At 38.4% G+C, this 16,197-nt stretch overlaps 1 protein-coding gene across 1 annotated transcript in view; it reads right to left on the bottom strand.

Annotated features, from left to right (window-relative positions):
• The window catches only part of MDH1 (malate dehydrogenase 1, NAD (soluble)), a 19,829-nt gene extending 9,985 nt beyond the window's left edge, over window positions 1-9,844 (bottom strand). The window contains exons 1-4 of the mRNA XM_012639199.1: window positions 9,405-9,844; window positions 3,614-3,712; window positions 2,712-2,808; window positions 234-409 (exon numbers count right to left, since the gene is read on the bottom strand). Of these exons, the coding sequence (XP_012494653.1) occupies window positions 234-409; window positions 2,712-2,808; window positions 3,614-3,712; window positions 9,405-9,407 (375 nt within the window). The 5' untranslated portion in view covers window positions 9,408-9,844. The remainder of the gene's footprint in view (window positions 1-233; window positions 410-2,711; window positions 2,809-3,613; window positions 3,713-9,404) is intronic.
• Window positions 9,845-16,197: the final 6,353 nt, after the last annotated feature.

Genomic DNA, 16,197 nt, shown 5'->3' with positions numbered 1-16,197 from the left:
GGTGCTAGGATTACAGGCGTGAGCCACCACGCCCGGCCTAAATACAGATTTCTAAACTCTAAGAAAAAAACCCAGAAAAGGAGAGCTTATCAAGCAAAACTCAGTATCTGTGTTTACTGATGATTGCATGGAACTGGAAAAAAGAAGACAATTTTATTTTCACTTATAGTTGCTGAAAGCGTAGGTTTCAAATGCTAATAAGGAAAAACCTCATAAAATACAGTGGTGGTCACCTTCACTGACTTCTTGGCATATTTCTCCAAGGCTGTACCCTGGGATTTGAAGATTTTCACATTTGCTTTCAGTAGATCTTTCCTCTCCATGCCTTCCCTTCTTGGCATGGAGCCCACGAGAATGGCCACATCCAGGTCTTTGAAGGCAACCTCTTCTTTATCTGTTGCGATAACATCTGTGGACATGGCAATAAATATGCAGAGCTACTTAAATATCAAAGTCTGAAGTTTTCTTTTTCATAATGAATCTACCCATAATCCTTTCACTCATAGCAAGTGCTCACTTTTCCTTATCACATTGATATACATTTCGGGGGCCTAAGAAAAGATAATATATATTAATTTAACAATCACAATGTCAGCAGAAATACTGATAAATTAATTTTGCTTTTCCTTTTTCAATAATTAACTTCATTACAAAAATTACATAGCTTTTATCTTTTATAATTATATATGATATAAGGTATGATAACTTTTAAAGTAACAATTGTTATTACACTAATTACCACAGATAACACAACTAAGTCATCTAACTTTTAAATTATAATTACTTTAAAGTCTAAGATACCAATCACAAATTAAAAAATAATAAAATTTTTTTTTTTTTTTTTTTGAGACAGAGTCTCACTTTGTTGCCCTGGCTAGAGTGAGTGCCGTGGCGTCAGCCTAGCTCATAGCAACCTCACACTCCCGGGCTCAAGCGATCCTACTGCCTCAGCCTCCTGAGTAGCTGGGACTACAGGCATGCGCCACCATGCCCGGCTAATTTTTTCTATATATTTTTAGTTGTCCAGATAATTTCTTTCTATTTTTTTAGTAGAGACGAGGTCTCACTCTTGCTCAGGCTGGTTTCGAACTCCTGAGCTCAAACAATCCGCCCGCTTCGGCCTCCCAGAGTGCTAGGATTACAGGCGTGAGCCACCGCGCCCGGCCAATAATAAATATTTTTTAGAAGTTTTATGCCAGGGATAATGCTAAGACATTTATATTATTATCAAATTTACTCTTGACATCTTAAAGACAGAGATGCTAAGGTTTAAAGAGATTAAGTAGCTGCCATCAAAAGATAGTGGGGCTGTAATGCCAGCCTAGGTCAGTCCAGAGTTCAACCACTATGATACAGTGTTAATCCAATAAGCACATACAGCTTGCTATTTGATAAAAGAATGTATATCACTGCTTTATTTTGTTGACTGTATTAAAAAGGCCGTGACCAAGATTCAGCATTTTCAATGGTAAATTTGCAGGCCAGCGAAACTGTAGCATAGTCAGACTGCTATGAGCCCCCAAAAGGGCATATGTAGGAGCACCAGTTGGAGGGGGAAAAAAATCCATCTTCATCTTTCCAGCCACACATCCTTATTCGCTGAACCTTACCTTCCCTGTCATAGTCACACCTGGCAGAAGACAAGCTAACTGTAATCTGGGCCCATTAGAGAGAATAGGGAACTCAGCAGAGAAAGAAATATAATGGGAAAAAGCAACAAAGTCGATTTAGAAAGAGCTGTGGATGAGAAAAGGGAGCCAACTGAATAGCTTGGGCAGGGCCATGTATTCTTTTTTTTAAAAATGATTTAGATGATAGAATATCCCTTCTAGTAAATGTTTATTGGACAGAGATGAGAATTTATTTTATTTTATTTTAATGGTATTTCATTCACAACTTCAGACAGGAAGATACGAGAAGTTTGAGGAAGGTTTTCCTTGGGATGTTATATGCATTTTGCTTTGTGCAAACTTCCAGGAGAGTATCATTAATTAATCCTTATGAAAAGAAAAAGACCACAATGAAAGTACAGCTAAATATAAATATTCATATTAGTTTATAATATTTAATGAAACTTTCAATCAAATTTAAGACTTATACCTTACATTTGTGTAACACTTAAATGATTCTCAAAGGCACTTAGCTGAACTGTGAGTTTTTTCAAACTACACAGTATATGTTTAGGATAATTTACACATGTCTCGACTTGATGACTGGCACATGGAATGGGACCACGTATGAGGGATCGACTTGCAGAGCAGCGTATGGTTCTGGAGGACACCCTTCAAAATTGATAAAGTTTTCCACTACAGGATGCTATTACTACCATTTAAACAGACTATAAATAACAACACAATCTAGATGCAATATAGACAATTGTGCCTCCATTGTTTACAATGTGTGAGACTGTGTAGACAATCTCAGGTGTATAACTATTTTGTAATATTACACTTAATTAGTATAATAAATTATATATAGACACATTGGAGGGAAAAAGTGTAGTCTTTTACTTACCTGACACTGGTTATTTCTTGCTTGTACCCGTATTTATTGTCGGTATGCATATTAATAACTAGTTGTAGTTCAAAAAACAAAAATAAATACTTTTATAAAATAACTTCTAATTGAGAGCCTTTAACAAAAATGTAAAACCTATTTTTTGTAAGGCGTAAAATACTATAAAATCCCTTCTTCTCTAGTCTCTAGCTCACCTTTCAGGAGAGGAAGGGCACAGTCTTGCAGTTCCATTAGGACACCGTCCAGGACACCCATCATGGGGGTAATATCCAACAGCACAAGAATTATAGGCTGCCAAATAGCAAGGATAGCATCTGTCAGTGTAGGTTATGTCATTTAGTCACAAATAATTTCACATAGCTTTTATTTGGTATGTATATGATTCCTATTAATTAGTCATAGTAATAATTACTTTAGGAGGTCAAGGATCTAACACTATGCCACTTTCAGAAAAAGGAATGCTATAAAACCAGCAATAGTTTGCTAATAGACACAGTGAGAGGAATCATCATTACTGAATTTTAAAGGAGTACATGGATAAAACATCAAATCTAAGTAACATGCCACATACCACAGCTTGTTCTTATTGTTAATAGCTGTGTAGTCAATTTCAGCTCATGGAAAGCTAAGAACAGTGTCCATGGGTCAAGAGATTGAATTAATGTACTTTAGAAAAGGATATTAGTGTGTATTAATCAGACTTGCTGGAAGTAGGAATGCCTGCTTCCAACCGAGAAGCAGATTTCCTGTCTTTTTTGGTTCTAAAGACCATTTATGAACAAGGAAGTTTTGATGCAGCAACTTTCTCACATGACTCTTAACAGTTACTGTCTTAGTGACATCTTCCATTGACTGACCCCTGCTGGTTGCACCAAGTCAACTAAATACAGCACATGGAATAGTTCTGATTTGCACTGTTTTCAACGCTGGGAAGGGTGCATATACTTTACTAGCTTCCATATATAGCAATGTGCTTATTACATTTATTGGGATTATATTCTTTTACCATTTTCTGATTTGTCTGCAACTAAATACAGGGTTTTATTACCAATATTCTTACTTTAATGACTTAAGATTTATTAACGCTTGCCCCTACCTGGTCTTTACCAAAGACAGATCCATTTCCAATACTGTACAGCAGTGAATATGCAATTTGACCAGCTGCTCCAGTCACAAGGACTCTGATTGGTTCAGACTGTAATGAAAAAGACCCTTTAAAATCTTATTAAAAAGTACTATTTTATCCTAAAAATATTCAGGATTTTATCTCTAGTAGGACAACCACACACTTTAAAAGTGAATGTAAAATTTTAAAGTCCCTTTGTATCTGGCTAAGGAGAAAACTAACTTATTGACTTGTTCTAGTAAATACAGCATACACAAACCAACTAAACAACTTATGGAACATGTGTCCATTGGCTGTGTATTATTTAACTCTCATTGTCTAAGGAGCTAAAAGTGTTATCCTGGATTTACTTACATAATCTTATCCACCTTTTTTGAGATATTTTACCACGAAAATAGGCCTAATATGTTGATCTGCTGGGTATACGTTGATCCAAACCCTTGTGGCCACTAGAGCCTCATAAATCCTTATTATGCAAATCCCCCATTCCTATCTGCTCAACAGGACCCTTCACACCAAGAAGAGGAGTAACAGTGGTTAAAACTTTCCATTTACATTGAGGGAAACATGTTAATAAAATAATTAATCATGCTTCACATTAATTACCTGGAGGAGGAGAGATAGCCTTTATTTTTTATTTAGGAAGAAAGAAAAATAAGAAAATATCTGGATTATAATGAATTTTAGTATTAAATGATAAATAACAACAGCAATATGTAGTGACAGTTGACAACCAGATTCCAAGGGAAAATTATTTAAAAAAAAATTTTTTTTTTGAGACAAGGTCTCATTCTGTTGCCCATCCTGGAGTATAGTAGCATGATCATAACTGATCATAACTCAGCATAACCTCAAACTCCCAGGCTTAAGCAATCCTCCAGCCTCAGTCTCTTGTGCAGCTGGAATTATAGGTGCATGCCACTATGCCTGGCTAATTAAAAATTAAAATTTTGTAGAGATGGGGTCTCATTATGTTGCCTAGTCTGTTCTTGAATTCCTGGACTAAAGCGATCCTCTGGCCTCAGCTCCCAAAGTGCTAGGATTACAGACATGAGCCACTGTGCCTACCAAGGGAAAATTATTTTTAAAAGGGAGGAGGGGGAATAAATACAAAGAGCAAAATAGTTATAATAGAGAAGCAGCCCTGTAGATTTTAACAGACCCTGAACAAAATACAGACACACGGACAAACTTTCTCCGACAATGCTGGGTAAACGTTCACTGTGTCACCTCAATCCCTACCTGCATGGAGAAATGGCCCACTGAACTGAATGGAGATGGAAGCTTTTTGTTTTCTTTTTTATTTATTTAGAATTCCCTCTTTCAGATGAATGTCATGCCTCTGAGATGGAAGGAGGATGGATGATCTCGAAGTGTCCTTTTAACCTTCTAACCCTAACCTCTGAAGGTCAGCAGTATTCAGCAATTTGGTACCCACAGAAGTCAAAGGAAAAAAAAATCTAAAAAAGAAGTGTCAACTGTTGTAGAGAAATGAATCTGATCATAGCAGACTATGTATGTTTCCTCTTCACAGAGATGTGACGAGGATGGGAATAGGGGCAGGGGAACTATGGAGAGTTTCTCCCTGACATTCTGGGTTTTTTCCCCATTTTTTTTACCAACTTTCTCCCCTAGGCCTTCTTTTCTCTAAATAATTTAAACAAAATATGATAAATTCCCCAATAAGTCAATTTAAATAAAATATGTTTATGTTCCAAAATAGGTTTTAGATTTATAAAAACACTATAAGTTATTGTACATGATTATTTTCTATCACATATAAAACTATACAATATTTGTGTTCTGATCCATCATTAATATTTATTGAAAAATCTTTAATGGTCTATACATGTTTTTTCATTCTGTCATTTTACCCTCTTCCCTTGAGGCCAAGGAGAGTAGGTGAGGAAAAGGAAATAGAGGAAGAAATTATTCCCTCCTCTCCCTTTAAAATGCAAAATCCTTAAGGTGAAGGGCTTTTGTCTACTTTATTTACTGTGGTATCCCAACTGCCTAGAACAATGCCTGGCACATAGTTGGAGCATAAATATTTGCTTGAAAGAATAGCTGGATCTTGTAAAAACTACTACCACAAAGATGGAATTTTTTTTTTTTTTTGAGACAGAGTCTCACCCTTTTCCCCGGGCTAGAGTGAGTGCCGTGGCGTCAGCCTAGCTCACAGCAACCTCAAACTCCTGGGCTCAAGCAATCCTTCTGCCTCAGCCTCTCGAGTAGCTGGGACTACAGGCATGCGCCACCATGCCCGGCTAATTTTTTCTATATATTTTTAGTTGTCCGATTAATTTCTTTCTATTTTTAGTAGAGACGGGGTCTCCCTCTTGCTCAGGATGGTCTCGATCTCCTGAGCTCAAACAATCCGCCCGCCTCGGCCTCCCAGAGTGCTAGGATTACAGGCGTGAGCCACCGCGCTGGCCAAGATGGAAATGTTTGAACAGTAAGAACTGTTTGGAAGGATAACTAACATACTGTAAAAAAACATTTTAATTTTTAAAATATTTTATTCATATATACTTGTATTGAGGTTGGAAACTTAGTGAACACAATAGTTCCAGCTATAGTTTGCAAAATTATTTGTCTCTAGTTCTCTAGTTTGTCTCTAATGATTTTGTCTTATACATCAACTGATGAACTGTTCTCATTTAATTCATTCATTAAACAATACACCATTGAATCCCTCCTATCTTATACTTGGTACTGTTTTAGGCCAGGGAATCCATTAGTGAACCATATGAAGGAAACAAGGGGATAAACCAATTCTCTAAAACAGGGGGCTAGAGAGGCAGTAGAGAGTAGAAATTGAAGAGAGAGCCCTAGGAGCCACACTTTCTGGGTTCAAGTCCCAGTTCCACAACTCATTAACTGGACAAGTTACATAACCTCTGATTGGTCCCCCATGGTAAAATGGAGATAAAAATAGCATCTTACCTAACAAACAGGGTAGTTTTAAGGATTGAGAGTTAACATACAAAGCACTAAGAACAGTATGTAGCAAGTGTTATAATTATTACTATAGAATTTTCCTCTAAGGACTCTAGTAGTAGCCAGTGGTTTTCTATTTATAATACTTATCTGTTACTTTCTAGTAGGCTGTGAGGCCCCCTTGAGAGCAGTCTGCCTTTGACTCAAATTTGGACTCTCTACATAGTGTTCAACAAATATTTGTTGAATGAGTAAAGGTCAGGGTAAAGAAAAATATAAACACATACTACTTCAATATACAGCAAGCTGGGATAAGAAATGGGGGAGACTGAATATCACCATAAAGCTTACCTTCTCATAAAGTCACGTGTAGATGGTTAGAATCATGTAGTCAATTTTAAGAGTGAATTTTAGCTACTAAAAATGTGTTCACAGTATCACAGTCCTTAGTGAAGGGGTTGTGGCCAACTAATGAACAGCTACTAATTCCACGTAGGCAGTTTCTTTCTGTGTTTCTGGGGAAATTATTTCCATAGGTAGGTAATTCCATCTGTGAAGGGTAGAATGAAGCCTACTGTCCAAATGTTTGATGATGAAAAGGGAAAGAAAAGTACACATTTGGTTCTTTCTGCTCTTTTGCAATATTGCAGTTGAAAAGCAGGAGGGTGGGGGAGTCCTGCTGACTTTTCACAATGTTACAGTGCGAACATAGGTTACTATTCTCTGCTCAGATATCTGGGCAGTCAGCCAAGATCCAAAGAAGGAATGTCTTTGCTCTTGGCAGGGCACTAATAACGCTCCTGCAGATGCAGACTCTGCCTTGCAAATGTGCTAACTTCTCCATTGTAAAGACTGAATTTAAGTGTTCCCTCTATTATTCCACAGACAGACCCCTGTGTTTCTTTTGTACTTTCTAATTTACATGTATTTTTATAATACAAAAAGACAAGTAGTATCATTCTGATTCCTTCATACAGTTTATTCTGCTGTCACTCCCTATGGACACAAGCAAAACATTCCCTCCTTTAAAAAATTGCTTTGAATTGGCTTACAAAAGATGTCTTTTTTTCTAACTCAGTGATTGTTCATGCACTCTCCTGAGGTTGGGAGGTTCTGAGTCATGTCTGAGTTTGCTGTCAGTTCCAGCAAACTGACAGAAGGATTTTTCCTCAAGGACTTTCTCTGTGTTATCTGGCACCCCAGTGACCTTCCCAGTGTGAGGCCTGGCTTGGGCTGCTGTGTAGCAAAAACAATACAAGAATCTGGGGCCCAGGAGATCTCTGTGATCCTGGGAAAATCATTTGACCTCACCAGGTATATTTTAAGAGTAGATAAAATAATCTCCAAATTCCCTTCCAATTCTAGAATTCTAATATTTTGGATTGCAAGGAACAAAGTTATCATGTAATCTACATGCTGATAAAATAGTTGAGTTTGTACACGGAGTATGAGCTGGTATGTTCATCCAGAATCTCAGCTACTAAAAATAAATTTTCAGAATGACCTGGTAAGTATTAAGACACAATATGGAAAAATGGAAAGACTGTGAGACTCTTGGGGCAAACTGTTGTGTGACCTTGAGCAAGTAATATTCATTCTCTCTGGGGCTAAGTAAATTCAACTTTAAGATTTGAAGTGGGGGAGTTTGTCAAGATGATCTTTAAAAAGGTCCCATCCTATTGGAAATGATAAAGTCCCAGGTTCTCTGATAATAACTACCTTACTCTCTTGCTAAATTATGACAGAAACCATAATTTCAATGACTATGTTATCTGACACAACAAGTAGGAAACCTAAGTTTACCACTTACTGCGAATTAGTAGTTGTCCCCATTGTCACCCCTATAAAGGCAGAAGGAGTAATGTCCTTGTCTTGAAAGTAGGTACTTTCAGGTTCTGGAAAATTTCTAATTCATTCAAACATGTCCCCATACTCCCCATCCATTTTACTATTTTGGAGATAGAGGAGAAAAAATAGTCTCAACTGTAATACAAGTAATGAAGTGATTTCTCTCAGTCTGATGGCTAATGTCACCTTCAAACAGTGCCCAGATTATTCCTACGTCAGCGTTCCCTCAGCACCCTCTTCCTTTTAGCAGACAAGAGATGGAGATCCAGGTATCCGGGTCTTCCACAACAAGATGGTTACATTGTGTTACAGTTAAAAGTAGTGCTTCCAAAATTCATAACATACAGATCAGTAAAGAATATCCGCAGTATTATTTGGCTAGTGATGCCACCACTTCAACATGTTCCGGCATTACAAAAGGAGATCAATGGACAGGTTTTAAAGAACATATTGTGAAATTAGATATGGCGGAAACACGTCTCCTGAAAACGTATATCATAATCTGGAGCACCCGGTAAATACTACCATTACAGTCAATGGCCTTTAGCTTTCAAGGGCTTTGTGACAAAAGCCCTTAAAAACACTGTGGGCATGAGGAGAAAAGGGGGTTAGGACCCAACCCTGCCCTTCTATATCAAACCTTATCGTCCTTTTCAAACCCCATATTGTCCTTCGGAAAAAACCCGCAGTCTCGTATTTTGTCTCCCCGCCATGCAGCAGGACTGAGATCTTGCCTCTCCAAGGTCAGTGACTTCTCCAGATTCCATCTAAGAGCCCCTCTCCCCAGGTGGAAATCAACCCCTTCTTCATCACTGGGTTACTGCCACAATCCCCTTAAGATGAGTCGGGGCTTTGCAAGGGGCGCCAAGGACAGCGCCTTGCACAGCTGCCTCTCAAAAGTTCCTCATGCGCAAGAAACCCCACACAGGGAGCGAAGGCCGGCGGTGAGCAGAAGTCTGGGGCTCACACTCACCATGATTGAGAACTGCGCGGACAATTGCAGCACCTGCAAAACGATCGCCAGGGAGTCAGGTCACCTCTACCGAGGAACAGACTCGGAGAGGGCGAGCGCCGGTACCAGCTAGAAAAATCTCCGCTATCGACCGCGGCGTCCTCTGGGAACTGTAGTCTACGCTACCCCGGTTCTGGCGCAATCTCTACAGGGTTTCCTTCAAGTGCCGAACTACACTTCCCGAGATCAGAGTGTCTTCTCACGTCCCTCTCCCGGCACTCTTCGACTATTGCAAAGTAGTCCCGGAGGACGAGCTGCTCTGATTGGAGAACGATTGCAAGCGGATGGTTTAGGTTCGGGAGGAAAGGACTTGCCTGATGGCACACTGCAATTGGCGGGAGGGAAGGCATGTGTAGTCGAGGGAGGACAGACCGACCCCTTAGCGACACCACCCACACGCGGACCCCTGAGACTTTATTCTCCCACAAGGGTAAACATAGGTGGTAAGGTGACCTTCCGCTGCGTAAAGCTGGATCGACCCGGAAACAAAATCTTTTTTAAAAAGCTATTCCCGCTCCGGAGGGGCGGGGAAAATTGATGTGCCGGAAGGACAGGACAGCTTCACAGGTTGCTAAGCGACGAGGCGGGAGCGTGCGCACACCCAGGCCGCTGGGGAGCACCTGAGAGAACTGTGGTGGCTGCGACTCCGAGACCGAGGGCACCCAGTGAGAGCCCCGCTCCTTCCCGGGTCCTCCTTCCCTAGCGCAGGGAACCCTCTGCCTCAGGTAGTGTCCGGTGGCGAGGCGAGGGGTGTGCGGGGACGCTTACTCTGAGGCGGCCGGCAGACGCGCTTCTTCCCCACTCCGGAGACAGGTGAGCCCTTAGGGTTCGGAATTCGGTTGTACAACGTCCCGCATTGCCTTTACCTATTCGGGTGCGATCTAACGGGCGGGTGCCCGCAAGCTCGCCGATCCCTTCTCGACATGGGGCATTGGCGTGGGAATGCAACAGTGTTCTGGAGGGCGCAGTATCTTGGAGTTCGCCTTTACCCCGTTGTAAAACGCAACTCTTTCAAACTTAAGTCAAAAGTATTTATTGAGGGTCTACTTTGTGGTAGATGACCCTTTCCCTTCCAGGAGTTCACAGTCCACGTATCTAACTTTCTCTAAGCCCTCCGTGAACGTTGGCACTTGCGCCCATTCTATTTTGGAAATTGGATGCGCTTTAAACCATCTTTTACTCTTAAAATTATGCTAGACTTGCATTTTTGAGGAAAGGATGGCAGCTGAATGGGAGACACTGGTTGTTTCAGGCAGAGTCTCAGCTAGTAAGACAACTTTTTAGGGTTGCATTTAAAATTAATGCTGCCCAAGAGAATTGCTGTGTTCTCTGAAAGATTGTTTCATGTGGATATTAAAAGGATGATGTGATGCTCTGGAGTAGCATACACGTAATGAAAATGAATAAAATATTTATATTAGATAATATTGTTATAACTTCTAGTTTTACTCTGTCACTGGCAAGTGAATGCCAGCGGGTATCTTTCAGTTTTTCTCTATTTCAGTTTTGGAGGATTTGCTATTTTGGGAAAGAAATATAACATCTTACTTTCCTACTTGATCTATCAATAGCATATATCATACCTGGATGACTCTTGAATCAATCTGTTCATTTGGCTCTCAGACAACATAATTTCCTGGTTTTCCTCTTTCGTCACTGGTTGTCCCTTCTCGGTCCTTTCAAGATTTTTTTTTTTTTTTTAAAGCTCTGATTTCTTAACATTGGAGTGCCTGTATTCTTCTGCTTACACTCAATCCCTAACTGACCTAATTCATAGTTGCATCACTTCAAATGCTAACCTCTCTGCCCCAGACTCCCAAATTCGTGCATCTAGTCCTGAATTCCAGGTCTAACTACTTGTTATTTCCATGTGATTTTCTAATAAGCATCATTTCCACTATTTTACAGTATTTTCTACTGAACAATTGTATATAGAAGTATGACACTCTGTAATACAAATAACATGACCTGCACCCAGTTCCAAGATGTTGGTTGTGGATAAGGTTATGAGATTTCAAACTCTAGAGTAGTAAAGAGCTGGGACTAGTTAGATGGAGACTGGTTTAATAAATTGGCGAGGGCAATGTAGGGCAAGGGTTTCAGGATGTGGCACTCCATTAGGCTCTGGAGATTCAGCAATGAACAGGACACAGTTGCTGCCTTTTTGGAGCCCCCAGTATAGAGTGGGACACATATATAAACTTATAATGACAACATAGCATGACCTGGGTGGTAATAGTTAGAGTTAGTAACTTTGGGCTGCCAGGCCTTCAAAAAGGTGGTGCTGCCTGAATGACAGAGAACAAATGGATATTTCTGCCAGGCAGCTAAAGTAAAAGGTAGAGAACCCCATTTGCAATGTTGCAGATAGGGTTTGGATGGGCAGTAAGAAAACATATACATACTTTAAGTTCCTAATTTAAACATGCATACATACATGATTTAAGTTCCTAATTACGCATTGTCATGCTATTTCTGTCATAGTTCCAGGCTACTATAACAAAACACTATAGACTGAGTGGGTTAAACAACAAACATTTATTTTCCCAGTTCTAGAGTCTAGGGAGTCCAAGATAAGGATGCCAACAGATTTGCTTCTTGGTGAGGGCACCCTTCCTGGTTCACTGATGGTTGTCTTTTCTTTGTATCCTCAACATATGAATTTTCAGGGGTTGGAAACATTCAGTACATAACACTATGTTTTATTTTGATATGTTTGATCTATATGTCCTTATTTCTATTATAAGTTAGTTCTCTTAAATGTTTGGCTGATTTTATAATTTACGTTTTCAATTCGTATTAAACACTAATTTTGTAAATCAAATTTCACAGTAATTGTCATTTCTGAGGAAGCAGGAAAAAGATTTCACTGGAAAGGGGCCTAAGGAGGATTTAAATATATTGGTGGGCAGAGAAAATATAGATATTCATTTTATTATTTGTTCAACTGTACTCACCACTCAGCTTAAGAAAGAATCTTATCAGTCCTCTCCTGGAGTTACTGTGCTGACAGGCACACAATATACACTCAACCTTTGTGGGTATAGATATATTTTGCGATTATAAACAAAGTCACATGAGTTATTAAATAACAATAAAAAGTCAGTTAATGCTTTTTCTTATCCACTACTCAACTAGACATTATGAAAACTTGTTTTATTTCACTACTAATTGCTTCACATATAAAAAATACTGGTATATAAGCACAAACATATCTATTATTTTCCTATAAATGTGTCCAAAGACTAATTATGCCCACTGCTTAAAAAAATTAAGATGTACAAAAAGAATCTGAAATGAATCAATTTATGGTTAATGAGAGGTACGAGGGAAGAGTTAGATCTTAGCCAGTAACATAATTATGGGCTGGGGCAGGAACAGTAGGGTAGAGGAAAAAAAAGAAAACTCATGATCACTCTTTGTTTTAAAATTTGTACTTAAAAATGATAATCTGTAAAACTAATCTATGGTAGGAAAAAAATCACTAACAGTGGTTCCCTCTAGAGGTGAGAGTGGGAGTGGGGATCGACTGGGAATGGGCATGAGGAAGGGGACTTTCTGGAGTGATGGTAATGTTCTGTATCTTGATAAGGTTTTTTTTTTTTTTTTTTGAGACAGAGTCTCATGCTGTTGCCCTGAGTAGAGTGCCATGGTGTCAGCCTAGCTCACGGCAACCTAAAACTCCTGGGCTCAAGTGAGCCTCCTGCCTCAGCCTCCAAGAGGTGGGACTACGGGCACACACCACTGTGCCTGACTAATTTTTCCATTTTTAGTAGAGATGGGGTCTCGCTCTTTTTCAGGCTGGTCTTGAACTCCAGAGCTCAAGCGATCCTCCTGCCTTGGCCTCCCAGAGTGCTAGGATTATAGGCATGAACCACTGGGCCTGGCCTTGATAAGGGTTTTGGTTTCAGAGGTACATGCGTCTGTAAAAATCCGCAATTGGTACACTTAAGATTTGTGCATTTCATGTTATGTAATTTTACCTAAAAAAAAAACCTGTAAAAATTATTAAACTTTAGTTCATGATATGTACACTAGAATATTTAGGGATAAAGCCTGCAACTGTCTTTGAAATACATCAGCAAATGAGATGGATTGATGGATGTATAGGCGGATGAATAATTTTGTCCATAAAAAGTTAAAATACGGATAAGGCAAAGTAAAGTGAGGAAATACTGTGTAATAAAATGTTAATTATAGAATTTAGGTGGTGTTCACTGTACAATGCTTTCAGCTTTTCTCTATTAGCCTTGCCGTATCAGTTATCAGACCAATAATTTCCTAGAGTTCAGGGACTGTGTCTTGTACCTCTGCATATGTTTCATAAAACCCAACATGACATCTTCCTTACATTATGTACAAGCAACAATCTTTGAAATTGCCATTGTGGAAGCTGGAAAACTGATCTTGGCTTAATGAATCTAAACAGTTTCAAACTTTTCTAGCTAAGCAGAATTTTTGTATGTGCAAATTATATTGGGAAAACAATTGCAAAAAGTTGTGAAATAATGAGCATATCAGAAATTTCACAGATGCAGTTTGATACTTTAATAAAAAATTATATATAATCACTTTTAGTATAAATAGCTTATTATTAACTTGTTTACCAAATCATTTTGCTAAGTGATCAAACTTAACCTATTGGTAGAATTATGAACAATTTAGATTATAAAATATACACTTAGCAAAATTATCTTTTATTTGAATATGATGTGTTTATTATCTAGTATGCTTGGTTGGCCTGGAGAATATAGTTGGCACCATTTGAATGGAACTGCTAAGAACTATAGGTGGAATATAGTAGACCCAGGAAATGGGCATGTGTTACTCTTATTAGTTTCATAACTTTACTTCAGGCCTTATAATTTATGTTGCCAAATGTTCATCATGAAGGCAGGAATTTGCAAACCAATTGGCCTCAAAAGGTAAGACTAACTGGGTAAATATGGCTCTCCATAGAATTTCTTACAAATCTAAGTCACCTATTCCTTTTTATATCAAACATTGTAATGTTTTAGTTCCCAAATCTAGTTCTGTAATACCCTCCAGTATTTGGCTAAGTTTAATTACAAAAACTGTGGCACGTGAAAAATTTACTTATTTATATGTTCCATTTAATTTACAGCTCCTGGAAATAAATCAAGTTTTCTTGATGTACAGCTGGGATTTGTCATGTAATATTTTCCTTTGTCCAGTTCATGTAAAAGTAAAAGGACTTAAAATTAAGCGAGGTATTATTTTTTTCAGTCCCTCATAAATTTAATATTTCCTTGATGGAGGTTGCTGTGATGTATGGTACAGCTTATATTGTTTTATAATATAAATTTATGTTATTATATATAAAAGACAATTCGTATATATAATATATAATTTATAATATGTAATCACATATCATGTATTATATATATAATTTAATCCTGAGGTAGAATGAGTATTATTCTCATTTTACAGTTTAGGAAACTCAATTTCAAAGACTGTGACTTGTCCAAGGTCTTCTAGCCATGTGTATAAAACTAAGATCTTCTTATTCATAATTTTTTTTTAAAAAACTTCATATCCACTTGCACGCTTAAAAAGTAACGCCTAAACTATGTCATGTTTATACACTTGTAAAAGCTGTGATTTCTAGTATAAATATTGACTTTTTACAGAAGACTGTTATGTCACTCTTCCAGATGTATCCAGTGGAATCCAAATATTGTAGCAATTTGATACTTACCATCATCCATTTAAAAAATAAGTAAATAACTCTTCTTTGACATTTGAAAGTTGAGGTTTTTATATCTTTTTTTTAAACAGAGTCTCCCTCTGTTGCCCAGGCTGGAGTGCAGTGGCCTCATCACAGCTCACTGCAACCTTCAACTCCTGGACTCAAGTGTTTCTCCTGCCTCAGCCTCCTGAGTGGCTGGGACTATAGGTGCCCTCCACCTCACCCTGCTAATTTTTCTATTTTTTGTATAGACGGGGTCTTGCTCTTGCACAGGCTGATCTTGAACTCCTGGTCTCAAGCAATCCTCTGGGAGGCCTTAGCCTCCCAGAATGTTAGGATTACAGGCATGAGCCACTGTGCCTGGCCCTCTATATCCTTGATTTTAAATTTCCAACACACTTCCCTGATATAATATATCCTACTTTAATGTATTTTAATGTTTAAAAGTCTTCTGATGATCACACTATCATCATACCTCTTTTCTTTTCTTTTTTTTTTTTTTTAAGAGTTGGAGTCTCACTGTGTTGCGCAGGCTGGCCTCTAACTCCTGGGCTTAATCGATTCTCCCACTTCAGTCACCCAAGTAGCTGGAACTACAGGTGTGTGTCACCATGCCCGGCTCATCATACTTCTTTTTCACTTTTTTATTTTTAATTATGATGAGTACATAAAGGTTGTATATATTTATAGGGTACATGTGGTAATGTTTTAATACAGGCATACAATGCGAATTAATCAAATTATAGTAATTGAGGTATCCATCGCCTCAGGCATTTATCATTTTTTTGTGTTAGGTACATTCCAATTCCACTCTTTATTATTTTAAAGTATACCCTAACTTGTTGATTTTAGTCACTTTGTTGTGCTATCAAATGTTTATCGTTCATTCTATCTAACTGAATTTTTATAGCCATTAACCATTCCCACCTTATTCCCCACCCGCCTCAGATACCCTTCTCAACTTCTGGTAACCATCATTCTACCCTTTGTCTCCATGAGATCAATTGTTTTTATATTTTTCTCCCACGTATCAGTTAGAACATG

This window comes from Propithecus coquereli, unplaced genomic scaffold, assembly GCF_000956105.1.
Source record: "Propithecus coquereli isolate 6110/MARCELLA unplaced genomic scaffold, Pcoq_1.0 Scaffold138, whole genome shotgun sequence".
Lineage (NCBI taxonomy): Eukaryota > Metazoa > Chordata > Mammalia > Primates > Indriidae > Propithecus > Propithecus coquereli.
The sequence above is the reverse complement of the archived record's forward strand: the minus strand, read 5'-3'. Positions and strand labels throughout refer to the sequence as shown.